The sequence below is a fragment of the Protopterus annectens genome, chromosome 12.part0 (genome assembly GCF_019279795.1).
Source record: "Protopterus annectens isolate FY-2018-M chromosome 12.part0, PAN1.0, whole genome shotgun sequence".
In the NCBI taxonomy this organism is placed as follows: Eukaryota; Metazoa; Chordata; order Ceratodontiformes; family Protopteridae; genus Protopterus; species Protopterus annectens.
The window spans coordinates 319,058,615-319,084,366 of record NC_056746.1 but is presented as its reverse complement, the minus strand read 5'-3'; the positions used below and the strand labels follow the sequence as shown (position 1 = coordinate 319,084,366).

Below are 25,752 nucleotides of genomic sequence, written 5' to 3'. Positions count from 1 at the left end.
TCCCTGATAAGGAAGGCAATCTCTAAACTGCAGTCCAAATAAATTCTTGACATCTTCCCATTCTATCATCTTTCCCTCTCTAGTGATTTGCTCTGAATACCTCAGTTCCTTTGCCAGTTTTCTCCAATAAATTCCAGCTCCCTCTTGCCTACTGTCTGTATCCCTAATTGCAGTCATCCCTATCGGCAGAAACTCCTTTCCCCATTCCCATGCTGGTTTAGTTCCTAGAATACTTTCTACTACTGGATACAATATTCTGCATGATTACTGTTATTCTCCTTAAAGGCCTGCAACCAAAATCTCAGTCTCTCCTTGTTTCTTGAGCTTCCCCCCTGTTTCATCATCATTATCCCTTTCCACTTTGAATTACAGTTTTCTACTTGTGCTATGTATAGGAGTCTTAACTATGTAGCTCTGAAATACCCCTTCAAATTGAGTAATCCCAATGCCGTCTGTTCTACTGGAAGAATCATTTTATCCCACTTGACTCTTGCTGCCCTCCTCTCCCAAATAAAGTCCTTCAGCGCTTTCTTAATTGCTATCCACAACATCTCCTCTGGTTGATAAAAATACCCCTGACCTGTGTACAAGACTAAGGGGACTAAAAACACGTTAACTGCTTGTATCTTACTATCCATATCCATATAACAGAGCTTCCATTTTCTCAGGTTTTTGTATTATCTTTTTATTCTCTTCCTACATACCCTTAGCTGCCACAGTAGAATCATTTTAACCCATACTCCTAAATATTTCATTTCATCATGTCCCCATAAATATAGGTAACCCTGAACCAGTTCATGTGCAGGCACATAATTTACCACTACTGCCTTTGTTTTAGCTTCATTAATTTTGAATCCTGGAAAGATCTGAAACTGTTGCAAAATGTTCCACAACACTAATATCTTTTTCTGGTTTTGTCATGTACAAAATATCTGCAAATAAAGCCAGCTTTTCTTGACTACCATACCTATTATATCCTTGAATTTCTGAGTCCCTTATTTTCTTTGCCAGTAGTTCTAAATATAATGCAAATAATAAATGGGAAAGAGGACACTTCCTGCCTGGTTCCTCTGATGAAGCAGAAATCAGAGAAGATCCCACCCACTTTAATTTTCACCTCCAATCCCGCACATACTCTCCTAATCAACCTTATAATTTCTTTCAGGAAATGCAGATGCTTCCATTGCTCTGATCATAAAGTCCCAGATTACTCTGTCAAATGCTTTCTCTGCATCAAGACCCAAGAACAGCAATGGTATTTTCTTACATTCTGCTTCCCTCTGGAGCATCAATGTTCTGGTAATGTTGTCAAATGTCTGCCTCCTCTCCACAAAACCACACCGATCCATATCTATCAGTTTTGGCATTACTTTTGCCATTTCTTTTAGCCATTTTAGACATGAACACTTTATAATCATGGTTTAGTATGGGCCTGTATGAAGCTGGATCTGAACCATTCTTACCCTCTTTAGGTATTACAGTTACCACTACTTTCTTCCAAGGATGGTGGCACTTCTCTTCTTAAGACACTATTACAAAACCTTCCAGACCATTATCATTTTTTTCCTCCTAGCTTCCAAACTTCCACAGGAATACCATCTATTCCTGGAGACTTTCCTTTAGATTGGTTATACATCACAATTTTTATCTCATCGCCTCCTATCCTGTTTGTAATTGAGCCTCAGCTACCTCTAACCTTGACATATTTAATTCTTCTATAAAAATTCCATTTGTATCTTTTCTTGATTTTCATATTTCTCTGCTTTACAGAAACTCTCAAAGAATTTCCAAAATATTTCTAACACCTCTACAGGATCTCATGTTACAGTCTTTGTTATAGGCTCCCTAAGTTTGGCGACAGCCCTTTCTACTTTGTTGACGGAGTCGTTGTGCTAAAGGTTTTTGTGCTCTAGTGCCATTATCAAAAAACAGTTGCTTAACAGCAATCCTTCTAAGCTTGTGCATACTACAGAGGTAAACCCTTACTTTCTGCCTAGCATTCTGCAGTTGATCCTCTCCTTGTTTTGTGAGATCCCCCCATTCTGCAGTACTTTAACATTTGCCAGTCCCTCTAAATAATTCTTACTTCTTAACCATAGCTCCCAAAATCTACCTTAATTTTATTGCACTCCATAACTATTGTTTCAGAAGAAATTTCTAAACTCTCTAACAGCTCCTGAATAATCTCCACTACTCATTCCTTAAATTCCACTATTTTCAACAGATAGGTGGAAAAGCAACACTATCTCATTTTTATTTCATTATCCTGTGTTTTTATTTTAGCTATTGCTGGCGCATGATGTGAAATAGTTATTGGGTGGGTATCAAGACCTTCAATTAAATGCATATGTTCCTGTGAAATGCAAATTCTGTCTAGCCTAGCCCTGTTTCTATATCTTGGGGAATATGTAAATTCACTCTGAACTCCTATTACTGAATTCACATCTTCCATGCCAAATATTTTCATAAATTTCTTCAAATATCTACCCTCCTTTGTTATATTTTCCCTTCTGGCCCCCCCAGACACATCTTCACTGTTGTAAATCAAATTCTAGTCCCCACATGTAAGTAATATTCCTTGCTGAAAACTGATTATTTCTCCCAGAATTGTCTAAGCTCCATAACAGCAGTTTTAGGTGGAAAATAAATACATGCCAGTGTAATCCTCCTCCATTGGCAGTTGCCCCTTAGCACTACAAATCTGCCATTATCTTTTTTTTATGTTCTTCTATCACTATTGAAACTCCTCTTGCAATTAATATAAGTACTTCTTTTTTCCTTTGTCCCAGTATTCTGCTGAAAAAACATCCTGAAAACCCTTCTTTATCAAATTCATACATTCAGTTCTTTCTAAGTGTGTCTGCTGTAACACAGCTGCAGTGGATATTAAAAGTTTACATGCCCCTATTAAAATGCCAGATTTTTGTGATATAACAAAATGAGACCGCAATAAATCATTTCAAAACTTTTCCCACCTTTAATGTGACATATAACCTGTACAATTCAATTGAAAAATAAAATCCGTTAGGGAAAAAAAATACAAAAAAATAAAAAAAGCACAATAAGCTGGTTGTATAAGTGTGCACACCCTTAAACTAATACTTTGTTGAAGCACCCTTTGATTTAATTACAGCATTCAGTCTTCTTGGATAGGAGTCTAACAGCAGTGACTTGGCAATAGTTGCCCACTCTTCCTTGCAAAAGCCCTCCAAATCTGTCAGATTGCGAGGGCATCTCTTGTGCACAGCCCTCTTCAGGTCACCCCACACATTTTCTATTGGATTTAGGTCTGGGCTCTGGCTCAGCCATTCCAAAACTAATTTTCTTCTGGTGAAGCCATTCTTTTGTTGATTTGGATGTATGCTTGGGGTCATTGTCATGTTGAAAGGTGAAATCCCTCTTCATCTTCAGCTTTCTAGCAGACCCCTGAAGTTTCTGGGCCAAAAGTGACTGGTATTTGGAACTATTCATAATTCCCTCCACCTTGACTAAAGCCCCAGCTCCAGCTGAAGAAAAGCATCCCCAAAGCATGATACTGCCACCACCATGCTTCACTGTGGGGATGGTGTTCTTTTAGGGATAAGAAGTGTTGTTTTTGTGCCAAACGTACCTTTTGGAATTGTGGCCAAAAAGTTGAACCTTGGTCTCGTCAGACCATAACATATTTTCCCACATGCTTTTGGGAGACTTGATGTATTGTTTTGCAAATTTAACCAGGCCTGGATGTTTTTCTGTGTAAAAAAAGGCTTCCATCTTGCAACCCTACCCCATAGTCCAGACATATGGAGAATATGGGAGATTGCTGTCACATGTAGTACATAACCAGTACTTGCCAGAAATTCCTGCAGCTCCTTCAATGTTGCTGTAGGTCTCTTGGCAGCCTCCTTGACCAGTTTACGTCTTGTCTTTTCATCAATTTTGGAGGGACGTCCAGTTGTTTGCAATGTCGCTGTTGTCACACATTTTCTCCACTTTTTGATGACCGTCTTCACTGTGTTCCATGGTATATCCAATGCCATGGAAATATTTTTGTACCCTTCTTCTGACTGATACCTTTCAACAATTAGATCCTTTTGATGCTTTGCAAGCCTTCTGCGAACCATGGCTTTTGCTGTAGCAGGCAACAGAGCCAACATCAGGAAAATCCTACTAGGATAGCTGAACTTTATTGGGGGTTAATCAGAGTCTCTTTAATTGATGGTAGGTGTGTACCCAAGAAGACTGAATGCTGTAATTAAATCAAAAGGTGCTTCAACAAAGTATTAGTTTAAGGGTCTGCAAACTTATTGTAAAGGTTTTATTTTTTATATTTTTTCCTAACAGATTTGTTTTTTTTTTTCAATTGAATTGTACAGGTTATAGGTCACATTAAAAAAGTGGGAAAAGTTTTGAAATTATTTATTGTGGTCTCATTTTTTATATCACAAAAACTGGCGTTTTAACAAGGATGTGTAAATGTTTTATATCCACTGTATTTGCACTCTCTATATATTTTAATATAGTTCAGCACTCTTTCTTGTTTGTATTCATCTGTGAGGCCATTTACATTTAAAGAGATTAAAGAAAGCATCATTGTATTTAAAAGTTATTATACCCAACTTTTATGTACAACACCTTTTTTGTTAGATGTGTAGTTCCAGCTTTTGTGTTACATGCATACACTGTGTGGCAGGTTGAACTTTTATACAGTTTCTTGTCATATACATTTGAGCCTATGCCACATCTTATAAAACTTTTCATTTTATTTAAAGCCCTCAAACAAAAATCAAACACACCCCAATACCCCCCAAACCTATTAACTTAATAGTAACACTCAAAGCTATGCATACCCTCAAATATTGAAGTTTTACTATCCTAATAGGGATACAAGTTCCAAACTGACAGCCACACTCTTTGACTTGAGTTAACCTAAAAGAAAGGTCATCCATGCTGAGACACATGATGCAGCCTGTACTTCTAAGCGCTGATTGGTTTTATCTCATCTATATAGCTCTCCCAGTTGGGAAAACTCCTGAATGTGTTCAGAAAACATTAACTACACTGGGGAAGCCCTAAATGCTTTCCCGAGAACATCACCACCTAGCCAGTTTCTCTTTTCTTTTTTTCCTCGGGCAATCATCTTCCACCAGACTGTAGCCAGTTTCTCTTTATCACATTGTTTCCATGGAAACATGAAGACCAGCTATAGAACTGTTACTGTGTGTGTGTACTTGCTGGAAAAAAAGACTCATAATATTCAATGTTCTTTTTCATTTACTTGTTCTCTCTTAAAACATTTTACTAACTCAAGCTAAGGTCTTTTAATCCAGTCATTTCCCCATGCAAGAATGAGAAAAAGCACATTAACTAACTGTTCTTTTATCATGCTTTTTAACCAGTTTTTTATATACATTGCAGTGCCTATGTTTCTTAAAATTGAACATGAGGAGAGAGGAGGGGAAAAAAACAGCAGCAGCACCTGGTTACAATCCCCATTATACTTAAAAACCGCTGGAAAAAAATACTTTATAGCACGTACAGGAAAAACACGTCACAAAATTGGTACTATTTAAGAAAAAAATAATTACTTACAGTTAACTTTCTCCCTCCTGTTTCCCTACTAAATGCACTTTTCTGAACATTAATGACATGAAGTAGGGCATATGCTTTACAGTCCGCCACGAGTCCAACAAATTCTGAAAAAGTCCAATATTTCCAGATTTAACTATTACACTGTAATCCCATATTAAGTTACTGGTTTTACTACTGTTCATCTCTGAAATCCTGTTTCTGCTCATTTCCAATGTACTCTCAATTCTTCTAGTGAACTTTTGTGCTGCCTTCCTTCTCTCCAACATTTTCCATTGAAAATTTTTAAAAGGTTCACAGGTACAGTCTCTCTACAGTCTTTATTACCAGAAGAACAAGAAGCAGAATCTCCTTCTGTTCACAGATTACTTTCTGTTAGACAAACTTTTTTTTTTGTTTCCTCCTTAGGTGTACTCCATCAAAAAATGATTCTGTCCCTCCAGGGAAGAATACCATGAAGACAGCTGGGTACAGCAGTTTTAATCTCACACCTGCAGCTTGACATTCCCTGAATAGTGGAATACATTTGTTCCTCTTCTGTCTGTTGTACAAGGAGTAATTCTCCACAAACTCTTGGCTGTCTCCCACTTTTAGTACTTTGTGCTTCTGCCAACAGTTTTGTCAGAATCAACTCCTTCTGCTGGTAGGATTGCATCTTTACAATTAAAGGTCTAGGCTGCTTTCTTATGCCAGGTTTGAACAATATGCCATTTCAACTAACAATGGCTGCTGTGGAATACCACTCCAGTTGCTTATTTGTGCTTTCTTAAAATTAATGCAGTATGTTCCTTCCAGCTTCTCTGGCATAGCTGAAAATCTCAGATTTTCCCTAAGTGCTCTGTCCTCTAATTCTACTATTTTTTGAAACATCTCTTCCTGAGCAGTCTCATATTCAGCCAGCCATTTCTTTACTTTGACCTCTGATTTTTGCAGCTTTACCATTTCATCTGAATATCTGTTTAATGCTTCTTCCATTTTTTCCAGCCTTTTATTGTTTGTGTTGATATACTCCATCAGTGTTTCATTTATTTTAACCAGATCTGTATGCAGTTGTCTACATCTTCCTATAAGATACTGGAAGCCATGTCTGAAGGTTGCATTGCTTTTTGCTGAACAGCTGCAGAACTTTCCCCAGTCACTGTTTCTTCCTCATTTTTTGTAGCTGATTTTTTCCAGATCTTCTATATTTCTTTACTCCTGGCATCCAGGCAGTGTACATACTAGCCAATTACTGAAATGTACCTATAAATACAAGTCTACTGGCCTTTTCTGCTGAGTTTCTGTTTTCACACTGGGAAAGCTAGAAATAAGCTGTTACTCAACGTGCAGCCATCTTGCAAGTCCACGAATGTGTGAGCTTTGAGGCTGTTCTGTACAAGACTGCATGTTCTGACTCAATGCTTCTTTAGTATTATTGGACTTGATGCTCGGAACATTGGCTTTACTTTGGTTGCTATCTGCACTAAGCAGTGAATCACTGACTACATGGCATGAATCCCTTTACTCACACAATTTCACAAGCTCACAGATATGTTTGACCGCTTTAAGTGCTTTTCCAAGGACGTCACTTGGAACATTTGGAATAACATCCAACAATGCAATGAGTTCATCCATAATGTCACGCATTTTAATCACAAGGATACAGCCAACATATCAATAGACAAATTTAGTGCTACCTTTACCCCATCTACCCACACTGTTGCTCCATTATCCTTGAAAATGTAGTTTCCTGTAAATCATTTTGAAACAAGTCTCGGAATCCCTGTCAAAGGCTGGAAGAACTACCTCCATGGGACCAGACAACAATACCAAGTTGCATTCTCATCAGTTGCAAATGCACTATCTGAGTCTCTACTTAAACTGTTCAGTCTGAGTCTATCCAAAGGGTTGGCATCTGTCTTGAGAACAGCCAGTATGACACTTCTGCACAAGGATGGACCCTCTACAGACCAAAGTAATTACAGGCCTATCAGCCTCACCAGTCTTATATACAATGCCATAGAACATGTCACAGCAGAACTCATTATCAAAAACATAAGCAACTTAACTGATCAAAACCCCAGTCAGTTTGGTTTCGTGAAGTGTGGTTCCTATTCCCTGAACTTATTAAGCTTCTTTATAAAGGTTATAGAGACTATGAATAGTGGTCATTCAGTGCACAATGCTCATCTCAGTCTATCCAAGGCTTCTGATAATACCCCCCCCCCCCCAAAATGGCATTAATGAAAAATTAGGATACACAACACAAACCCTTATTTTATCTGTGGGACTGCAGTTTGTCTATTCAGATTCCAGATTCTAAAAGTTTCTGGCACCCTCTCCGGGCATATAACTAGTGTGGTACAACAGAGTTCAATGTTGTGCCTTTTCAGCATTTACTCTGTAGACATCCAAGCAAAATATCCCAGAAGTGTGATTGATCAAGTCTGTTGATGACTACAAGTTAAGTGCTACTATCTGTTCATTCATTGATACTAAGCAACTTCAGCAAGAGTCAGAATATGCACAAAGCTGGTATACTGAAAACAGTTTCAATCTAAATGTATTAAGTGCAACAGAGTATGGTGTTTAGCACAAAAAAAACTGCTCCGACCTCGTAGATTACAAATGGTATTCCTCTTCAGAAAAAGACAGTCATAACAGACTTGAGGTACTTATGCAAATAACTGTCTCAGGTTTGATGATCTTGTTTCTACCTCAGTCAGGAAATTATTCTATCTAGCCCAGTTAATCTCCAACAGAATATCCATCCTCAAGATCCAAGAAATTCATTATACTACACCACTATACTCTTCCCTCATCATACCCATCAACAAATACATCCTTTTTAGAATGTAGAAATCCAAGCATATCACTCAAATGAACCATTAAAATTAAAGCTTACATTCTTCAACTATCTGACAGATTAAAGCAACTCTGCTTTCCTCAGTAGCTTACCAGTTGCTCCAAAGTGACCTAATTTCTCACTTTTCAAGCCATGAAAGACCCAATCCTATTTGACCTCTTACTTCTTCACATAACCAAAACACCCACTCCAGGGACATAAATCTAGACCATGAAATAAACAAGAGCAACTAACGGGACAGATTCCTAATTTAATGAGCTCCTAGCCTATGGAAAAAGTTACTACTACAGGTGAAAAGGTTGATATCTAAATAGGTAGACACAGATTTGCCTCAGGGGTGCCATGTCTAATCCTGTTTAATTTGGTAGATGAGCACTATAAAAATGCTTCAAAAGCATGGCTAGGCATTTTATACCAACACTGATTGCTTGTCAGGCGTTGTTCCTACAATCTACACTTGCACATATAATCAAGCCATAGGTTTTAATCTGTGCCCTACATTAGTCAAGAAAGTACTTTGAAAGACTTGCAACTTTATCAGATGGATTCAATAATCAAATGCATTTTCAGATATGTATTCTGCACCTGCAGTAATACAAAAAGCGCTTTTTTTTTTTTTTTTTTGAAAAGTCAATTTCCCTGCTGTTTAAAGCATGTAGTGTATCCAGAGTATAAAAATCTGTACCCACAAAAAAATCTGGTTTACTCTGTTCCTTGCTTCTAATGCATGTAGATGTTGATACAAACTTTTTTGACTATTCTTATTCACTTTAGGTCAGAATTAATTTTGCCGTCATTTTAACTTACACATTTCCAATTTCTCTGTCAAGGTTTTTAAGCTATATACATGAAACCTCACTTGCTCTATATACATGAAGTGCTTTATCCACCGTCAACTTTCTCTAACAAGCTTCCTCTACCCTGAGCTCTTAGGTCTACATACAGTCCTCTCTCAAACTCTCAAAGTTTTGTATCCTGCGCTTCAGTTCAGCCACATAAGCATCTACAGATTCCAGAATTTTACTTCTACTCAAAAATGCTTCACATATGATGGAGTGTTCTCTTGTAATCAGCCTGAAAAACTGAAATTGTGTTTGCCTCTCTCTTCCTAAGTTTAAGAAGTTAAATGCCTTGTTTCCTCATTTTCAACAAAGGACTACGACACACCAGGAATTTGTTTCTGGCTATTTGTTAAGTCCACTTGCACTGAAATACAGTTCAAATCATTGAGTCCAGTGTTTTAGTTCCTTGGCAAGTTTCTAGGAAACTTCAAAGGCTCTGGTGGTTATAGTGAAGACATTTCACGCTAAACATTTAAGAAATGCAGTTGAAGGATTGGTGCTTCATTGGAAACTAAAAAACAAACATTTGTAAGAGTGATACTACAACTAAACTAAAGATATCACCAAAAAATATAAGGCAGGAACAGACAGGCTGTAGGAACGAATTGGTGCAGGTATAATAGCTATCAGAGTAGAGTCCTGTGAAGGCTGGAGAAAGAAAAGAAGAAAAACAGTATGCTTTCCTCACCAATAAATAGAGTAACTGTAATTCACTTACTGACAGACTTGGCATGTGACGTCTGACTGTAGTCCACCTGTGAAGATTTGGTCTATGATACAGTTACAGTGATTAGGGTTGTTGGCCTTCTTCCCATTGTCATCTCCTAGTACACAAAAAAAAAAATAAATAAATAAGACAGGTTAAACTGTGGTGATGATTCTAGCAATAACCACAGAATGCAAGACAACAAAGGAAAAAAATACTTAATGCGACAAAGGAATGGAATTCACAAAGAGCTAGGGCTGTTGTACATCACAGTGTACCACTCATGGACAGAAATGATAGTAAAGAAACTCTTCCAAAACAGGACTCAAAACAAGAAAAAAAAAGATGTGTGACGTAGCCTGATGTATGCAGCCCTGGAGTCAGGAAGAGTACAGCAGGAAAATGTCAACAACTGAGTGGATCAATAATAGCTCATGAAACCAAAAATAACAACTTGTAACATTTAAACTGAAAACTGGGTGTATCAGAGTGGAACTCATGGTACTCGCACACTAACCAGCCTGCAGCAAAGCTGGTGCACTGAAAAATTCTAAGCTGAAGTTTTGAATGATCAAACTATAATTCTGTGATGAAATCTAAATGCAAACTGTGAAGAATCCTCCAGTAAACCCCAGATTAAAAAGAGGACGATAAAACATACAACTCCATTTTTAATGTTCTGTCTTCTCTCACCATTACATTACATGCTTATCTGCTGTCTCCTAGGAAGGAAAGAATATACCTTCTAGGTACATTCTTAAAGAAGGTTCAGCATATTCTTTATTAGCAGCACACTGCTGTTTTACATAAATTAAAAAACAACCTTTCTGTACTAGCTGCCCATATAATACATTTCTCCAATAATAGAGAACTACACTTGTAAACTGATACAACTTTAAAGCCATTTACAAGTAAGCAACAGTATGGAAGCCAGTAATTTGTCACATATAAACATTCATTGCAGGACTATCAGGAGTATGTTACAATTACAGGATTAAATAACTAGGATGAATGAACAGAACAGATACTCAAACTAGAAAATTAAACTAGCTTCTGGTTGGGCAGTGAGCGTTTGATCCTTGATGTTCTGATTGGTCTGATTGCTATTCAAGTTATTTACCAGGAAAAGGCTACAAGAAGCCTACAGAACGTTGCATAATCTGGGACAAGACTGTGGATCACCAAGCAGGCTGTGGCCTGCTTTTCCTCTTGGGAATGGTGGTAATATTTGCTTCTGGTGAGAGAAGAAGCAAAGGAGCACTATATCCCAGTAGAGTGCAGCTGTAGTGAGACCAGCACTAGTAGTAGACCAACAGTAGCCATTCATGCAATTCCCCTCTTTTCATCATTCTTGACAAACTAATTCTTTGTTTTCAGTAAGTACTGCTTGATTTGTTTCTAACTTCAGAATACCTGCCTAAATATTTCATCTTTAAATTTTCAGAGTCTACGTAATAGTTTCCCCTCAAGTGTTTGGCAGTGCCCTGTACAGACACAGCCACCTTGAGTGACATTTTTCTTGTAAAAAGCACAACTGAAATTTCATCAATATGTAGTTGTACACACATAGCCGGCCTTAGGCATAGGCCAACTAGGCAGCCGCCTAAAGCGCCGCTCTAGCAGGGGCATTTTTCCAGTATTTATTTGGTGTAGGTATACCAGGACGGGGGCACCGGGTGGTGTGGTGGGGGGCGCTGTTGAGCCAGTTTGCCTAGGGCACCAGTTGACCTAAGGCCGCTCCTGTGTACACAGGGCAACTACTTTGTAATGACAAGCACTGTCCCGAGTTGCAAACTGGACACTCCTGACATTGTTTTAAAGTCTCTCTCCAACTGTCTAATCAATAAAAAAAAAAAGGGTCTGTTGCCATGGAAATGAACTTTCCCACCATCTCTGTTATCAGCTTGGTGGATATGGTCATTGTGATGGAATACAGAAATTGCCTAATGTTTGCTGACAACCCATTAATTCTCAAACAAACTGATATGGTATGTGAGAGATGTATTTACACAATGACACTGGAGGCAAAGCTCTCATATAAAACTACCCCTAATGTCAATAAGGTTGTCAAGTAGTACACAAGCTGCACCCATCATGCACAATTCAAAGCAGATATATAGACCCACATATGCTGAAGCACTTAAAATGTACCCTTCCTAAGCCCTAAAGACCTCCTAGATGAAGTACACATAACAAATACCCTCAACAGCCCCAAATGCACTCTTTCAAAACAACACCCACATCAACACACAGAACCACAACTCATGGAGCCTCTACCTCTAAGCCCGTAAGGCAAGCCACCACACAATCTAACATTCTGGTCTCTAGAGACTTCATCATAAAACACACTGATGTCCCGCTCACTAGGCTGAGTAAGGAGAAAGTCGCAGTCAGTTGCTTATCAGGGGCTAGGATCTGTCACATTATGCAAGCAGGCAGGTCACTGGACCACAAGTACCAGTATGACTCAAGTCATAGTCCACGTGGGAGTAAACGACCTGAGACGTTCCTCATTAGACTATATGAAGAGAGACATCATGGAGCTCTCGGAATGTGCGTCTCAGGCTGATATGAGCTTGGCATTGAGCAGCACTTTACCTTCTCCAAGGATGATGCCACAATATGAACAAAAGATGGCTGACTTTAATAACTGGCTTAGTTTCTGGTGTCATTCTAAAAGGGTGCAATATTTGTCAGCTTGGAAGGAGATGGTCAACAGACCATGCTGCTTTGCCAGGGAAGGTCTGCACCTCTCCCCTCTAGGCTTTCGAATATTAGCTAAAACACTGTCTTCCTCCATAGTGCCTTTTTTAGGCAATGCAGAATTGAAAGTATTGCCGACATAGCGAATCAAAACCAAGAAAATCTAAAGGTATTACTGCTCAATGCTAGGAGTCTAAACAAGAAACAACATTCCCTAGAAGCTCTCTTCACCATAAAGAATGCTGATGTCTGTGTGGTCGCCAAGACATGGTTTAAAACTGTGGAGAGGACACCAACAGTGCAAGGTTATAATACCTTCCACACATTTAGAGCAACTACTACACAGACAGGGACTATAGGTGGAGGTGTCTATACTTGCATCAAAAATAAACACACCTCAAGGCTGGTCAAACAGGACAATGCTCTTGAGCTGCTCCATGTTCAAATCACCGTAGGCAAAATCCAGTATCACTTCCTTGCCATATGCAGGTCCGCCGCTATGACCCTGGAAACCCATACCATGCATTTAAACTTTAGAAACACTAACCATCCAACCCAATACCATATTCATGGGTGACTTTAATTACCCCAGTATTAATTGAGAATTCCATACAACACTAAATGTACAGGCACAGAGATTCCTGGATTTTGTAAACACAAACTCCCTGAACCAGACAGTCAATACACCAACCACGGGTGCACCCATACTGGATCTGGTCCTCACTAAGATGGGAAGAGTGCTGCACACATCCCCTATTGTAATGTCTTCCCTTGTAAGGTCAGACCACAAAATGGTCTCCTTTAAAGTAAAAATAAAATCTGGACCCCCCAGCTAAACCCAGAATATACAGGAACTACTCAAAGGCTAACCTCCTGCTATTAGTGATAGATAACCTGACAAAATTTCAAGCCCCCCCCATTAACCCGGAGAACACTGCTTCTTATGCAGAACTGTTCAAAGAAACCCTGACAAGCATGTTAATAGCTGCACACAGCATTAGTTAATCATTGAAAAAGGGAGTTGTCCCGAAAGCTTTGTGTTGGATAAAGGTGTTCTGCTTTTTACTCAACTGTGTTCGTGTGTTTTTGATCTTAAGCAGGTTAATAGCTGCACACAGGCCAGGAAAAAGTACAGAACTAACTTTAAAAAAAAAACAAGCCACTGGTGGAATTACAAAATCAACAGGCTGTATAACAGAAAGAAAATCATAAAAAAAAATTAGGAGGTGCAGCACCCAGCAGGGTAAAAGAATTCTCAACAAACTAAACAAACATCGCAAAGGAAAATAAAGTCTACCAAAGCCAAATTTGAGGTGAATTTGGCCTCGTAGGCCAAGGACAACCACAAGGCTTTCTTTAGCTAGGTCTGCAACCTCAAAGGCAATACAGAATTGTGTGTAGAGCTTATTGTAAATGGAGCCACCTATACTGAACTAGAAGATATAGCAAAACCTACTAGCTGATAAATTCAGCTCCAACTTTACCCCTCTCTCCCCCTCCAGTTTCCCTCAGGAAATACATTAAATATAACTCCCCCTGCTATCAATAGGGAACAGATCCTTAATGTGCTCGCTAAGGCCAAGAGGACTGCATCAATGGGCCCAGACCATATCCCAGGATGCCTTCTAAATAGCATGAAATATGACCTATCAGGATCTCTGGAATTCCTGTTTAACTGTAGCTTCCAAACAGGCTTCATGCCTCATGAATGGAGAACAGCAAAAGTCATCCCTCTGCACAAAGGTGGCCCACCTACAGACCCTGGAAACTACATCTATAAGTCTCACCAGTCTTATGTGTAAAGCTGTGGAAAGAATTATCATGGAAATGATCAACAGTGATATAGTAAACTTCCAGATACTGGACTCAACCCAGTTTGGCTTTGTCAAGGGTGGGTCATGCCTAGTCAGCCAGGTGGACTTCTTTGAGAAAGTCACCAAAGCAATGGATGAGGGCAAAATGGTTCACACTGCCTACCTTGAACTGGCCAAGGCATTTGACACAATACCCCACTTGGCCATTGCTGACAAACTCAAGAGGTTAGGTAAAAACCCATATGTTACCCAGTGGATAGCCAACTGGCTCACAGGCTGGACTCAGAAAGTTAGAAATGGGGAATCCACCTCTGCAAAGAGGCAAGTCACAAGTGGGGTCCCTCAGGGATCAGTCCTTGGACTGCTCCTTTTTGGTATTTACTTATCTGAAGTCAAAACCCATGTCAATGGTCTCTGGCCAACTAAATTTGCAGATGATTGCAAATTAGGAGCTGTCACTACATCCTACACTGACACAAATGTGCAAATGAGGAAATGTCACTGAATCCCACACTGATGTTCTCCAGGAAGGGCTGACACAGACAAACAACTGGTGTCATAGCCATGGATTAAAACTAAATGCCAAGAAATACATAACAGTATCCTTCAGGAAGGTATCCACCCCTGTTAACTATCACATTGACAACACACCCACTAGAGTTGACCTAGTAGTCAGGGATTTAGGGAAACGCATAAGACAGTAATCTAGCCCTTGGCTATCACGTCTAAAGTAGAGAGGAAATCATTCTATACTGTGCAACTTATAAACAAAGGTATGGCATCCAAGTCCAAGGAAGTAATTTTTCCACTGTATTCAGCATTCATCACACCTGTCATGGAGTACAGTGCCCCCATTGGTATGTACCTGACCAGGCATATCCAACAAACAATGTCCACAGAGGTTCCTCACTAAAAGAATACAGGGCACAAGTAAAATGTCCTACGCAGACTGCCTCAAGGCCCTCTTCTCTGTATTCTGTCTCCTACAGGCTTTTGAGGGGAGCTCTATGCCTGGCATACAGGGCATCCTCAGACCTCACTCTGATGGAACTCCTGCATATCCACAAAACTGACACCAGAATTACCCATTATGAAGACTTAAACCATGCCTGTGATATAAACAGGACCTGCTAGAGAGACAGGTATGTATCCCAGAGACTACCCCGTCTCTGGAACAGGCTCCCCATTCATGTGAAGCAGAGTTCCTCCCTAACCCAATTCAAGTATAACTTGGACAAGTGGATGGAAAACAGGAAATTCATCCCTTGTTTGGCACGTATGTCTCTAATGACACAGGAAACCTGGAAATGGTTCATCTCCCACACCCCTGCTTTTAAACGTTTAATTTCCAAGCTCTGCTTACACTTATCAAGGGTATCAGAACTTGTCAGAGATTTGGGATGCATGGCTAGGCTTAAAACGGCCCTTGTGGTCGTTAGCCTAGTAAACGACTATGAACCTATGAACAAAGCCAACTTGATGCAAATTAAATTAAATTAAACACACATGACCATCACCATTATCACTCCTCTTTTTCCATTTTTCTACATGGACTGTGTGTGTTGAGTCAGCTGTCACCACCTCTCTTGATTGAATGCCGCTTTTCACTTTTTTTTTTTTTTTTTTTAACAGCCATGTCTGGCTGTCACGGGTCTTCTCTCACGCAATCCATTCATAACTTTGCTGGATTTCCTCATTTTCTTTTGTCTATGCACAAATGACCAACCAATGTACAATATAATTACAGTTAGTGAAAAATTTAACATTAATGACTAGGTTAGGCAGTTTTATCACATGAACTGTACAGTAAATACAGTAAAAAAAAATGGGTGTGGTGCTAGGCATGTAACAAGATTACCACAGAAGGAAAAGTATATGAGAATACCCATTTAGGCTGTTCACCTCAAGCAGTCAGCCACAATACCCAGGTTGTACCACGGGTGCATGAAACCACACTGCCTAGAAGACAAAAAAAATCTGTTTGACAGTATATACTTAAGTTAACATACATACACACACAAACACACACACAAAATCTTTATTATAAGACTGCCCTCCAACATAAGCAACTTGGAGAGTAGATGGATGGTGGAAAGTATTTCTTACCTTCTGTCCACTATGCTCATCATTTTCTCAGCTGTACAAAATAAACGTTTCTATGTCAACTGCAAGAGCTTTAACACTAGCTACTATGGATTTCGACTTTTGTCTTATCTGCTTTTTAAATGAGGCTATAGGTGGAAAAGCGGAACTGTCCACTACAAAAAGTTAATAGAAACTACATGAAGTTCATACCTCTTATAAGTATGTAATTAACCTAACTATAAAGTAAAGATGAAAAAAAAAAAACAGATGTGCTTCAGTGATGCTACAAGTGTGAAGTAAGCTATGATTCTTACACTACAGCTATCTTTGCATTTTACAGCTACACATCTTCTTATGCATACCATATACTGCAATAATTCATAGCTGCTGGTATTTTGATCTTTTTTTTTTTTTTTTTTTTTTTTTTTTTTTATCAATTTTTGTAGGATTTTTTTTTGTGTGCCACAGGATTCTTAACCTACAGACTATATTATAGTACACCACTAAAATGATCACAAACTTACATGAACAATCCTAGTGGCTCCAAAAAGGAAAGAAGAACCTTGTGCAACTGCATCCGACAGCTTTATGCTCACAAGGGATCACTCAGGAATAGGCAAGCTCAACAGTAACTTTATAACTGCTTGAACCTCCTGCTCTCGTCAATCTGGTGACAGAAAAGAGCACAACATCAGCCACTTCAACCATTCCTTACAGCCAGCTGCCCAAACGTAGGCTTGCTTGCTGAACTACACTGTTGCCAAAAACACTGCTCTTATTCCATGGTGTTGGGATAGCTACTAGAATTTAGAAAAAAAAATGGCAAGCTAAATATTATTAGCCCTTTGGGACCCCATACTTTTTCATTATCAGTTACGACTACCACAACTTAGGATCTAGAGGCACTACATCTAATACAGTTCTTAAGACTTGTCTTGTAAGCTCCAGCTCTGTCTAATGAACTGCTGTAATACTCTTTTTCCAAGTTTTACCTCTCCTCTTACCTTTCCTTTTAAAATCACAAAAAACAATCTGCTTTCTTTATAATTTAATTGCTTATGTTCTCAAACCTTTTTGCCACAACACAAGCCATACCTCTCAACTGTCCTTGATTTTCAGGAACATCCCTGATTGTGACTCAAATTTTACCTCTGTCTTTCTTAACGCCTCCTAAAACTAGTGAAATTTGGAGGAAAGGTGGTGAATTACACTTAATGAATAATGACAATGTTTATAGACTTCTTTTACTTCAGAAAATGCATATTAATTCATATTATCGGATTCTGTCAATTTCTCAAGTTAATAGAACTAATATTTTAAAATTGTCACTGATTTTTCTGGATTTGTCCCCGATTCTGTTGAAATTTGTCCCTGACTGGTTGAGAGCTATGACACAAGCAATCTCTCACATTATAGTGGAAAATGCTTGAGTCTGCTTTCACCGCCAAGCAGTGGCAGCTGGTGACTTCAAATCAAAGGGGAGCTGCAGGAGATAGCTGAATGGGGGGGGGGGTCAATGGGAAGGGGTGCGGCCAACTAGAAAGGGAAGGAGCTATGCTCAAAACCACAAAAACTAACTTTAATTAAATATGCTGCCCTGGGTACCAAACCCTCATTATGAGAGTCCAATCAAGACAAATGAAGTGTAAAAGAATAAAAATATTTAAATGCATTGGCTGCATGACAGCTTACTTAATTATCTAGATGGAAACAAAAAGGTTGTGAGGCATGAAAAAATAAATTACTTTTTAAACACATTACTGGAATGCCAGTCAAAATCAAGTATAAGAAAAACAAGCAGCACTCAACTCAAATCGCTTCTCCTTGCACTGCAGTTCTAATTATAATTTACATTCAGCTTTATTAAAGTACCATGTAACATGCTGAAAGTAGCAATCTCTGTGATGCCCCCACTTGTAAAAATGTTTCTTATTCAAAAAAGACCTGCTGCCTGACAACTATCTATTTGTTTCATGGGGAAAACATGATCAAAGTAAAAAATGAAAAGCAAACAAGAAACAAGCTCAAGATAAATTGCTTAAAGGATTACTGTACAGGTTATGGACCACACATGAATGGCATTCTGTTTAGTTTACGGGTAAAGCCCTCAGAGATCACTGGAAGTCTCCAACAAGTGTAATGATCTTCTTAAAATAATGTAATCCTGTTCTTTATTACAAACACTGTCATATGCATTTCAATACCCAATGCTTATACATTATCTAGTTAAGTATTCTCTGCATGGCAACAGAAAGGCTTCAATGTTGGTGATTCTTCAACAGTATGCTTATTAAAGCTTACTTGCATGTTATGATCTCAGACAAGCTTACCTGATGGTCATTAAAACATTGCTACTTAAAACACAGAGCAACAGGCACTTTGAGTAATAAGCATAAATCAACAGTACAAAAATATGACTGCAGTTTACAGGCATTGCTGTATTCTGGGCTGTGGTGTAGTTCCTGTGTTGTCCGTTACCTTACTTGGATAGAAGGACGTTTCTTTGCTCACCAGTGGGAGTGGGGAGCCTTGGGCAGCCTACCTGTTCCTGTAGGAAGTGACCTCAGCACAAGAAGCTGTAGTAATTGGTTGTTTTGGACCATTTCTAGCTCTTTTGTAGTTCCCTGTTTAAAATCCGCCTATGGGCGTTTTTTTCTGGCTATACTGTTCAGACAAGCTCCTCGTGGTCCTGCAGAGTGGTCTTAGCTACAGAGAACTCAGAAAAGTGACTACTTTCTGGATTTAAGTATTTTTGCTTTTTTTTCACTTGGAATAGCTTCTGTAGCTTACCCTGAACTAGCTTGAACTGTTTTTTAACTGTTTGCTGCATTATTTTAAAATCTGCACTTAAAGTTACTTTTTAGTTGAATTTGATCGAACGTTTGTTTGCTTGTTTGTTTAATTTAACTGTGGAGGCTGCCCACTAAAGTGTACTAGCCTGTGTAACTGATTTATCACTGTTTCTGCATTTTCTGTGTGTTTCTATCAAAAAAACAAAAAAAAATCCTTGTTTTCCCGCCTCTCCTCGACTAGTTTAGACTACTTTACAGGCATTGCTGTATTCTGGGCTGTGGTGTAGTTCCTGTGTTGTCCATTACCTTACTTGGATAGAAGGAAGTTTCTTTGCTCACCAGTGGGAGTGGGGAGCCTTGAGCAGCCAACCTGTTCCTGTAGGAAGTGACCTCAGCACAAGAAGCTGTAGTAATTGGTTGTTTTGGACCATTTCTAGCTCTTTTGTAGTTCCCTGTTTAAAATCCGCGTTTGCATGGCTTTGCGTGGTTGTGCGCATAGCGCAGCGCCGGTTAAACAAGGTTAAACTTCCTCCGCCAAGTCTGCTCTTCAAATTTTCCCTTAAGGAAGCTCTACTCTTAGTATAATCAGACTACTCACTATATTATAAGCCTAGCACTTGTTCTCAATACTTCTCTACTAAGTAAGCACTCTCGTACTAAGTAAAGCACTACATCTACCTACCACTCCTGTGAATATCCACTTCCCTTAAAGGTACAGCACTCCCTTATACTGTTCTAGCATGTCGAGTGGAAGATTACTGGCGTCTTCTCCAGTTCAGCTGGTCAATCTGGGTATCTTGAGACATTGCTACAATTGTCTCATGTACACAGACAACCCTCTCCTCCTCCCAACAAACACAAATACATGTGAGAGATGCAACTATATAGCCAAACTGGAGGCTGAACTCTCTCAACTCAGGGCTGGCATGACCAGACAGGAGGAGATGGTAACCACACACACAACAATCCCAGTCCCACATAGACCTACCACAACTGCAAACCAAACACATAAAAACACAAAGACATACTTGGAGGCTCTAATAAAAAACTTACCAAAACAACAGAGGCTCCCAAAGCAGACATCCAAAAATCCACCACCTCAAAACAAAGCACATGCAACACATAGTTCAATAAATCAGTGTGTCAACCAATCACAGCCCTTAAGGCCAAACACCATGCCGGATACACTAGTAATAGGTGACTCTATAGTCAGACACACTGATGTCCCGCTGACCAGGCAGAACAAGGAGAGGGTGACTGTGAGCTGTCTATCGGGAGCTAGGATCCACCACATAACACACGTACTCAAGTCACTCCAAAGCAAGTACAAATATGACTCCGTCATTGTCCATGCTGGCGTGAATGACCTGAGACGTACCTCTCTGGACTACATGAAAAGAGACATAGAGGAGCTCTGCGATTATGTAGCCCAGGCTGGTATGACCCTGACCCTGAGCAGCATCTTGCCCTCACCAAGAATGATACCACAATACAAAGACAAGATGATCAGCTTTAATAACTGGCTCAAGTACTGGTGTCATTCTAAGGGGATCCAATGTCTGTCTGCCTGGGATGGCATGTTGGACAAGCCATGTTGCTTCGCAAGGGATGGCTTAGACCTGTCACCACTGGGTTTCCGGATATTGGCTAAGGCTCTTGCCACCCCCATAGTGCCTTTTTTAGGCAAGGCTCAAAAGACAAACCCACCTCCTTACAAAACAAAAATGGAAAAAAACTAAGGGTAATGCTGCTCAATGCCAGAAGTCTAAATCTTAAGATGCAGGCACTCGATGCACTCCTCAGCATGGAGAACATAGACGTCTGTGTAGTAACTGAAACCTGGTTCAAGGCTCCTGAGAGCACCCCAGCGCTACCAGGCTTATACCATGTATCATGCTTTTCGGCCCCAAAACCCGGGCCGAACCACAAAGGGAGGGGGAGTGTCCATATTCATCAAGGACACCCACACCTCCAGGTTAGTAGCAATACATGAAGCATCAGAGACCATACAGGTGCAACTAACCATAGGCAAAACTGCTATACAACTGGTAGCATGTTCCCTCCCAATCTCAGGAACCCTACTCAGCCTTCCTGAAGACATTGGAGGATATGAATGTATCACAAAATACCATCATACTGGGAGACTTCAACTACCCAAACATAGATTGGGTACATTATTCTAGCCCTAATACCCTAGCCCAAAGGTTCCTGGAATTCATAAATTCAAATGCACTGGAACAACTAGTCACCTCTCCCACTAGGGGAGATAATATACTAGACCTGATCATCACAAACATGGGGACAAAATGCTCCACACCGGAAGTATACCCCTCACTAGTGAGATCTGACCACAAACTAATCACCCAGGATATACATATCCCACCTCCACCCCCAGCACAAAAGACCACAGTGAAAAACTTCTCAAAAGCAGACTTCACTCTTCTTAAGACTGAGATGGTATCCTTTAAGCCCACTGTGCCAGTGGATACCACATCCCACAATGCCGAATCCTTCACAAATGCTTTCTATGGACATCTCCAAGAATGCATGGATCATGCAATCCCAAATAAATCCAAGTCACTCTCTACCAAAGGCAAGCATCATGTCTGGTGGACGTCAGCCATTAACAAATTGTATAACAAAAGAAGGAAGCTACTGCACGTCAGAGCAAAATCCCATGAAGGGAAGACATCTCTGATCAACATTAGCAGAAAACTACGTTCTCTCATAAAAACATCCAAGGCCAACTTTGAGAGAAAAATCGCTAAGGACACTAAAGATAACCACAAAGCCTTCTTCAGCTATGTTAGAAACCTGGGCGGAAACCCTCAGATATGCTCAGAGTTAGTTCACAACAACAAAAAATACAATGAACCCACAGATATTGCCAACATTCTGGCTGACAGGTTCAGTGCAAATTTTTCCCCTCCCTCGCCCCCAAAAGAAGAAATACTTATCCCAGCTGAATGTAATCTCCCTGTCATCTCAGATGTCCAAGTGAGAACCGCCCTAAACAAAGCTAAAAACACAGCATCAATGGGACCTGACGGTATCCCGGGTTGCGTGTTATGTGAACTCCAAGAGGAGCTAAACCCACACATAAAAATGCTATTTAACCTTAGCCTTACTTCAGGATATGTACCTGAACAGTGGCGTACAGCAACAGTGGTCCCACTCCACAAAGGGGGTACCTCTACAGACCCTGGAAACTACTGCCCCATAAGCTTAACCAGCCTGGTCTGCAAAGCTATGGAAAGAATCATTATGGAACTCATAAACAGAGACATAGGGGACCTACAGACACTTGACCCCACCCAGTTCGGCTTTGTAAAGGGCAGATCCTGCCTTTTGAACCTGGTTGACTTTTTCGAAACAGTCACTAGAGCCATTGATGAAGGCAAAGCAGTCCATACAGCCTACCTGGACTTGGCTAAGGCATTCGACACAATACCCCACTCAGGCATCATAGATAAGCTCAACAGCTTAAACGTAAACCCTTATGTCACTAGATGGGTTGCAAACTGGCTAAAGGACAGAACCCATGAAGTTAAAATCGCTGGAGCAATGTCAGACTCAAAGCCAGTCACAAGTGGTGTCCCATAGGGATCTGTCCTGGGACCCCTCTTGTTCGGCATTTATTTCTCAGATGTTAAAGCAAACATGGGAGGGTTGTGGCTGACAAAGTTCGCAGATAACTGCAAACTAGGCGCCATAGTCGATACACCAGCGGACACATACATCCTACAAAAAGGCCTCACAGAAAAGGTCAACTGGTGCCGGAATCACGGCCTTAAACTAAATGCCAAAAAATGTATAGTCATCCCCTTTGGGAAAAACAAAGTACCCACAAATTATCACATAGACAGCAACCCACTGAGTATGGAAAAAGTAATCAAGAGACCTAGGGACCCAAGTTGACAGCGACCTCTCATTTGACACCCACGTTGCCAAAGTGGTTAGAAAAACATTCTACCTTGCACACCTCATCATGAAGGGATTCACATCCAGATCCAGGGATCTCAATGTACCCCTATACTCCTCCCTCATCAGACCCATGATTGAGTACAATGCCCCATTTGGTATGTACCTCACCCGGCATTTGCAACAGCTGGAGAGACCACAAAAGTACCTCACCAAGAGGATCAAGGGTCTCCAACATATGTCTTATTCTGCCAGACTAAAGAAACTTCAGCTCTATTCAGTAGCATACCGCCTGCTCAGAGGTGATCTCTGCCTGACGTACAAGGCCATGTCCAATCAGGATCTGATGGACATGCCCCACCTCAAAAGATCCAAATCCATCAGGACCACGAGAGCTAAAGACTTAAACCTTGGCACAAGTATGAATAGGACATGCTGGAGGGATAGATTCATAACCCAGAGGCTTCCCATGCTTTGGAACAGGATCCCAGTTCGTATTAGGCAGAGCCCCTCAGTGACTCTCCAAGAGAAATCTTGATGAGTGGATGGGAGATCGTAAGTTTACCCCAGGGGTCACATCTGTGCCACTGCTAGACAGGGGCACAGTAAACTAATTCTATTATATAAGGGGACCTTCATTGTGTCACTACTAGACAGAGGCACAGTATTCTAATTTTATTCTGTACATTTTTGTACCACTTCATGGGGTGGCAAAAGCCACATCACTATGGCTAGGCTTACAAATGCCCTAGGGCAGATAGCCTAGTACTATACTATGAAACTAAGAAACCAGACCATTCTGCAAAATCAAGAACAGATGAAAAGCCACTGTAGTACTTATGTCTACCTTGGATGGGGGGATACCCTGCACATTTACATTGCATAACTGCTCCTTGCCTTGCTTGGACACATCCAGAGTCACTACATGGGGGAGTGGAGTGCAACAAGTATGTCACAATTTGAAATGCCTCTGGCTGACTGTGATGGCCCTGACACATTTGTCATACCTCTCACCCTCAGGGCAAGAAATCTGGGCAAAGCCATACTAGAAGTGGGACAAAAGCACAAAAATAAGGACAATTTTTAAATATTGCTCTTTTAAACTTAGAAAGATAACAGAATAGTAGGTCTTGCATTAGCATGAATTTTCTGAAGGATATGAAATCTGAAACTCAAATGTCATTATTTTCTAACTTCAGTCTTTAATGATTTACCATTAATTTGCCAAAAAAAAACACAATTTTATGAAAAATGGACCAAAAATGTGATGCAAAAATATAAAATAGCCAAGCAATACAGCTGGGAACCTGTCAAAGAAGGGACACTTTTTTAATATTAGTACTGCTAACTTGAGCAGCTGATAAAATAAAAGAATCTACACGCATTTCTGAAATAAAAGTAATCTATAGCTCTGATTATTACAGTTATTTCTTAATTGTAAACCCCCCATGTTTTCTTCCAAAATTGCTATTTTGCAGAGGGATTATTAGGGGAAGAGCAACATTTTGAGCCAAATTCGGGAACAGTTGAGAGGTTTGGCTATGCCTAATTCTATAAAGCAATTTATTTGCATGTACCTCTCAACCTGTTAATGCAATAAATCTGGACAAGGCCAAATATATTGGGGGAACATATAAACAGTACTAAAAATTGCTCTTGTATAAACTTAGACAGTTGATAGAATAACAGGTCTTACTTTAGCATGCATTTTTCTGAAGGTTATGAAGTCTGAAACAAAGTGTGTCATTATTTAGTGACTTAATTCCTAAATGATTTTCCAGAAAACCACAAATTTTATGAGGAACAAACCAAAAATAAGTAGCAAAAATCTATTCATTCTGTGAAAATCTGGATAGTTGGGAGGTGTAGTTCAGCTGGGGCTGTCTTTGAGTTTGCCGCCCTTCCCCCTCACAAAATCATGGTCGAATGGAGCCCTCTCCCCTGCAGCCATTCCAAAGATCCATTACTTGGCTATTTCACTTCATTTACCATAAACACTAATGTGCATACTGCTTTACTTCTACGATGATTTGGATTTCATTTGAAAGTTTTATTTTGCATTTTACAGCACAAACACTAAGACATCTGCTAAACAAAGCAATGCAGTCTCACAATGAAAACAGGCTTAGCATTAAAAACTTCTCTGCCCTTGAAACTCACATTCAATGAAATAGCATTGAAACCCACATTCAAAGAAAATACATTTTGCCAGTGGCAGATGAAGATTAACTTTGGGCTGTTTTCAAATCATAGGCTCCTTGCACATGAAACATACATGTGCTCTTTGATACACCTTCCTGATTGTACTAAATTATATTCCTTGTACAATACAGTACAGTTGTTAGATGGCATTTTAAATTTGTTTTGAACATTTTTCCAGTAAACAATGAAACAAATTGCTTGCACCAATGGCAAAACTACCCAATTCAGAACATTTCCATCATAAAAGTCTACTCAACCTTCTACTTTTTTCCCA

At 39.8% G+C, this 25,752-nt stretch overlaps 1 protein-coding gene across 4 annotated transcripts in view; it reads right to left on the bottom strand.

Moving 5' to 3' along the window:
• LOC122816538 (ubiquitin carboxyl-terminal hydrolase 22-A) overlaps positions 1-25,752 on the bottom strand; it is a 2,071,246-nt gene that overhangs the window by 466,336 nt on the left and 1,579,158 nt on the right. For all 4 annotated transcript variants that reach the window (XM_044089386.1, XM_044089387.1, XM_044089389.1 and 1 more), the window contains one exon: positions 9,974-10,079. In XM_044089386.1, the coding sequence (XP_043945321.1) occupies positions 9,974-10,079 (106 nt within the window). The remainder of the gene's footprint in view (positions 1-9,973; positions 10,080-25,752) is intronic.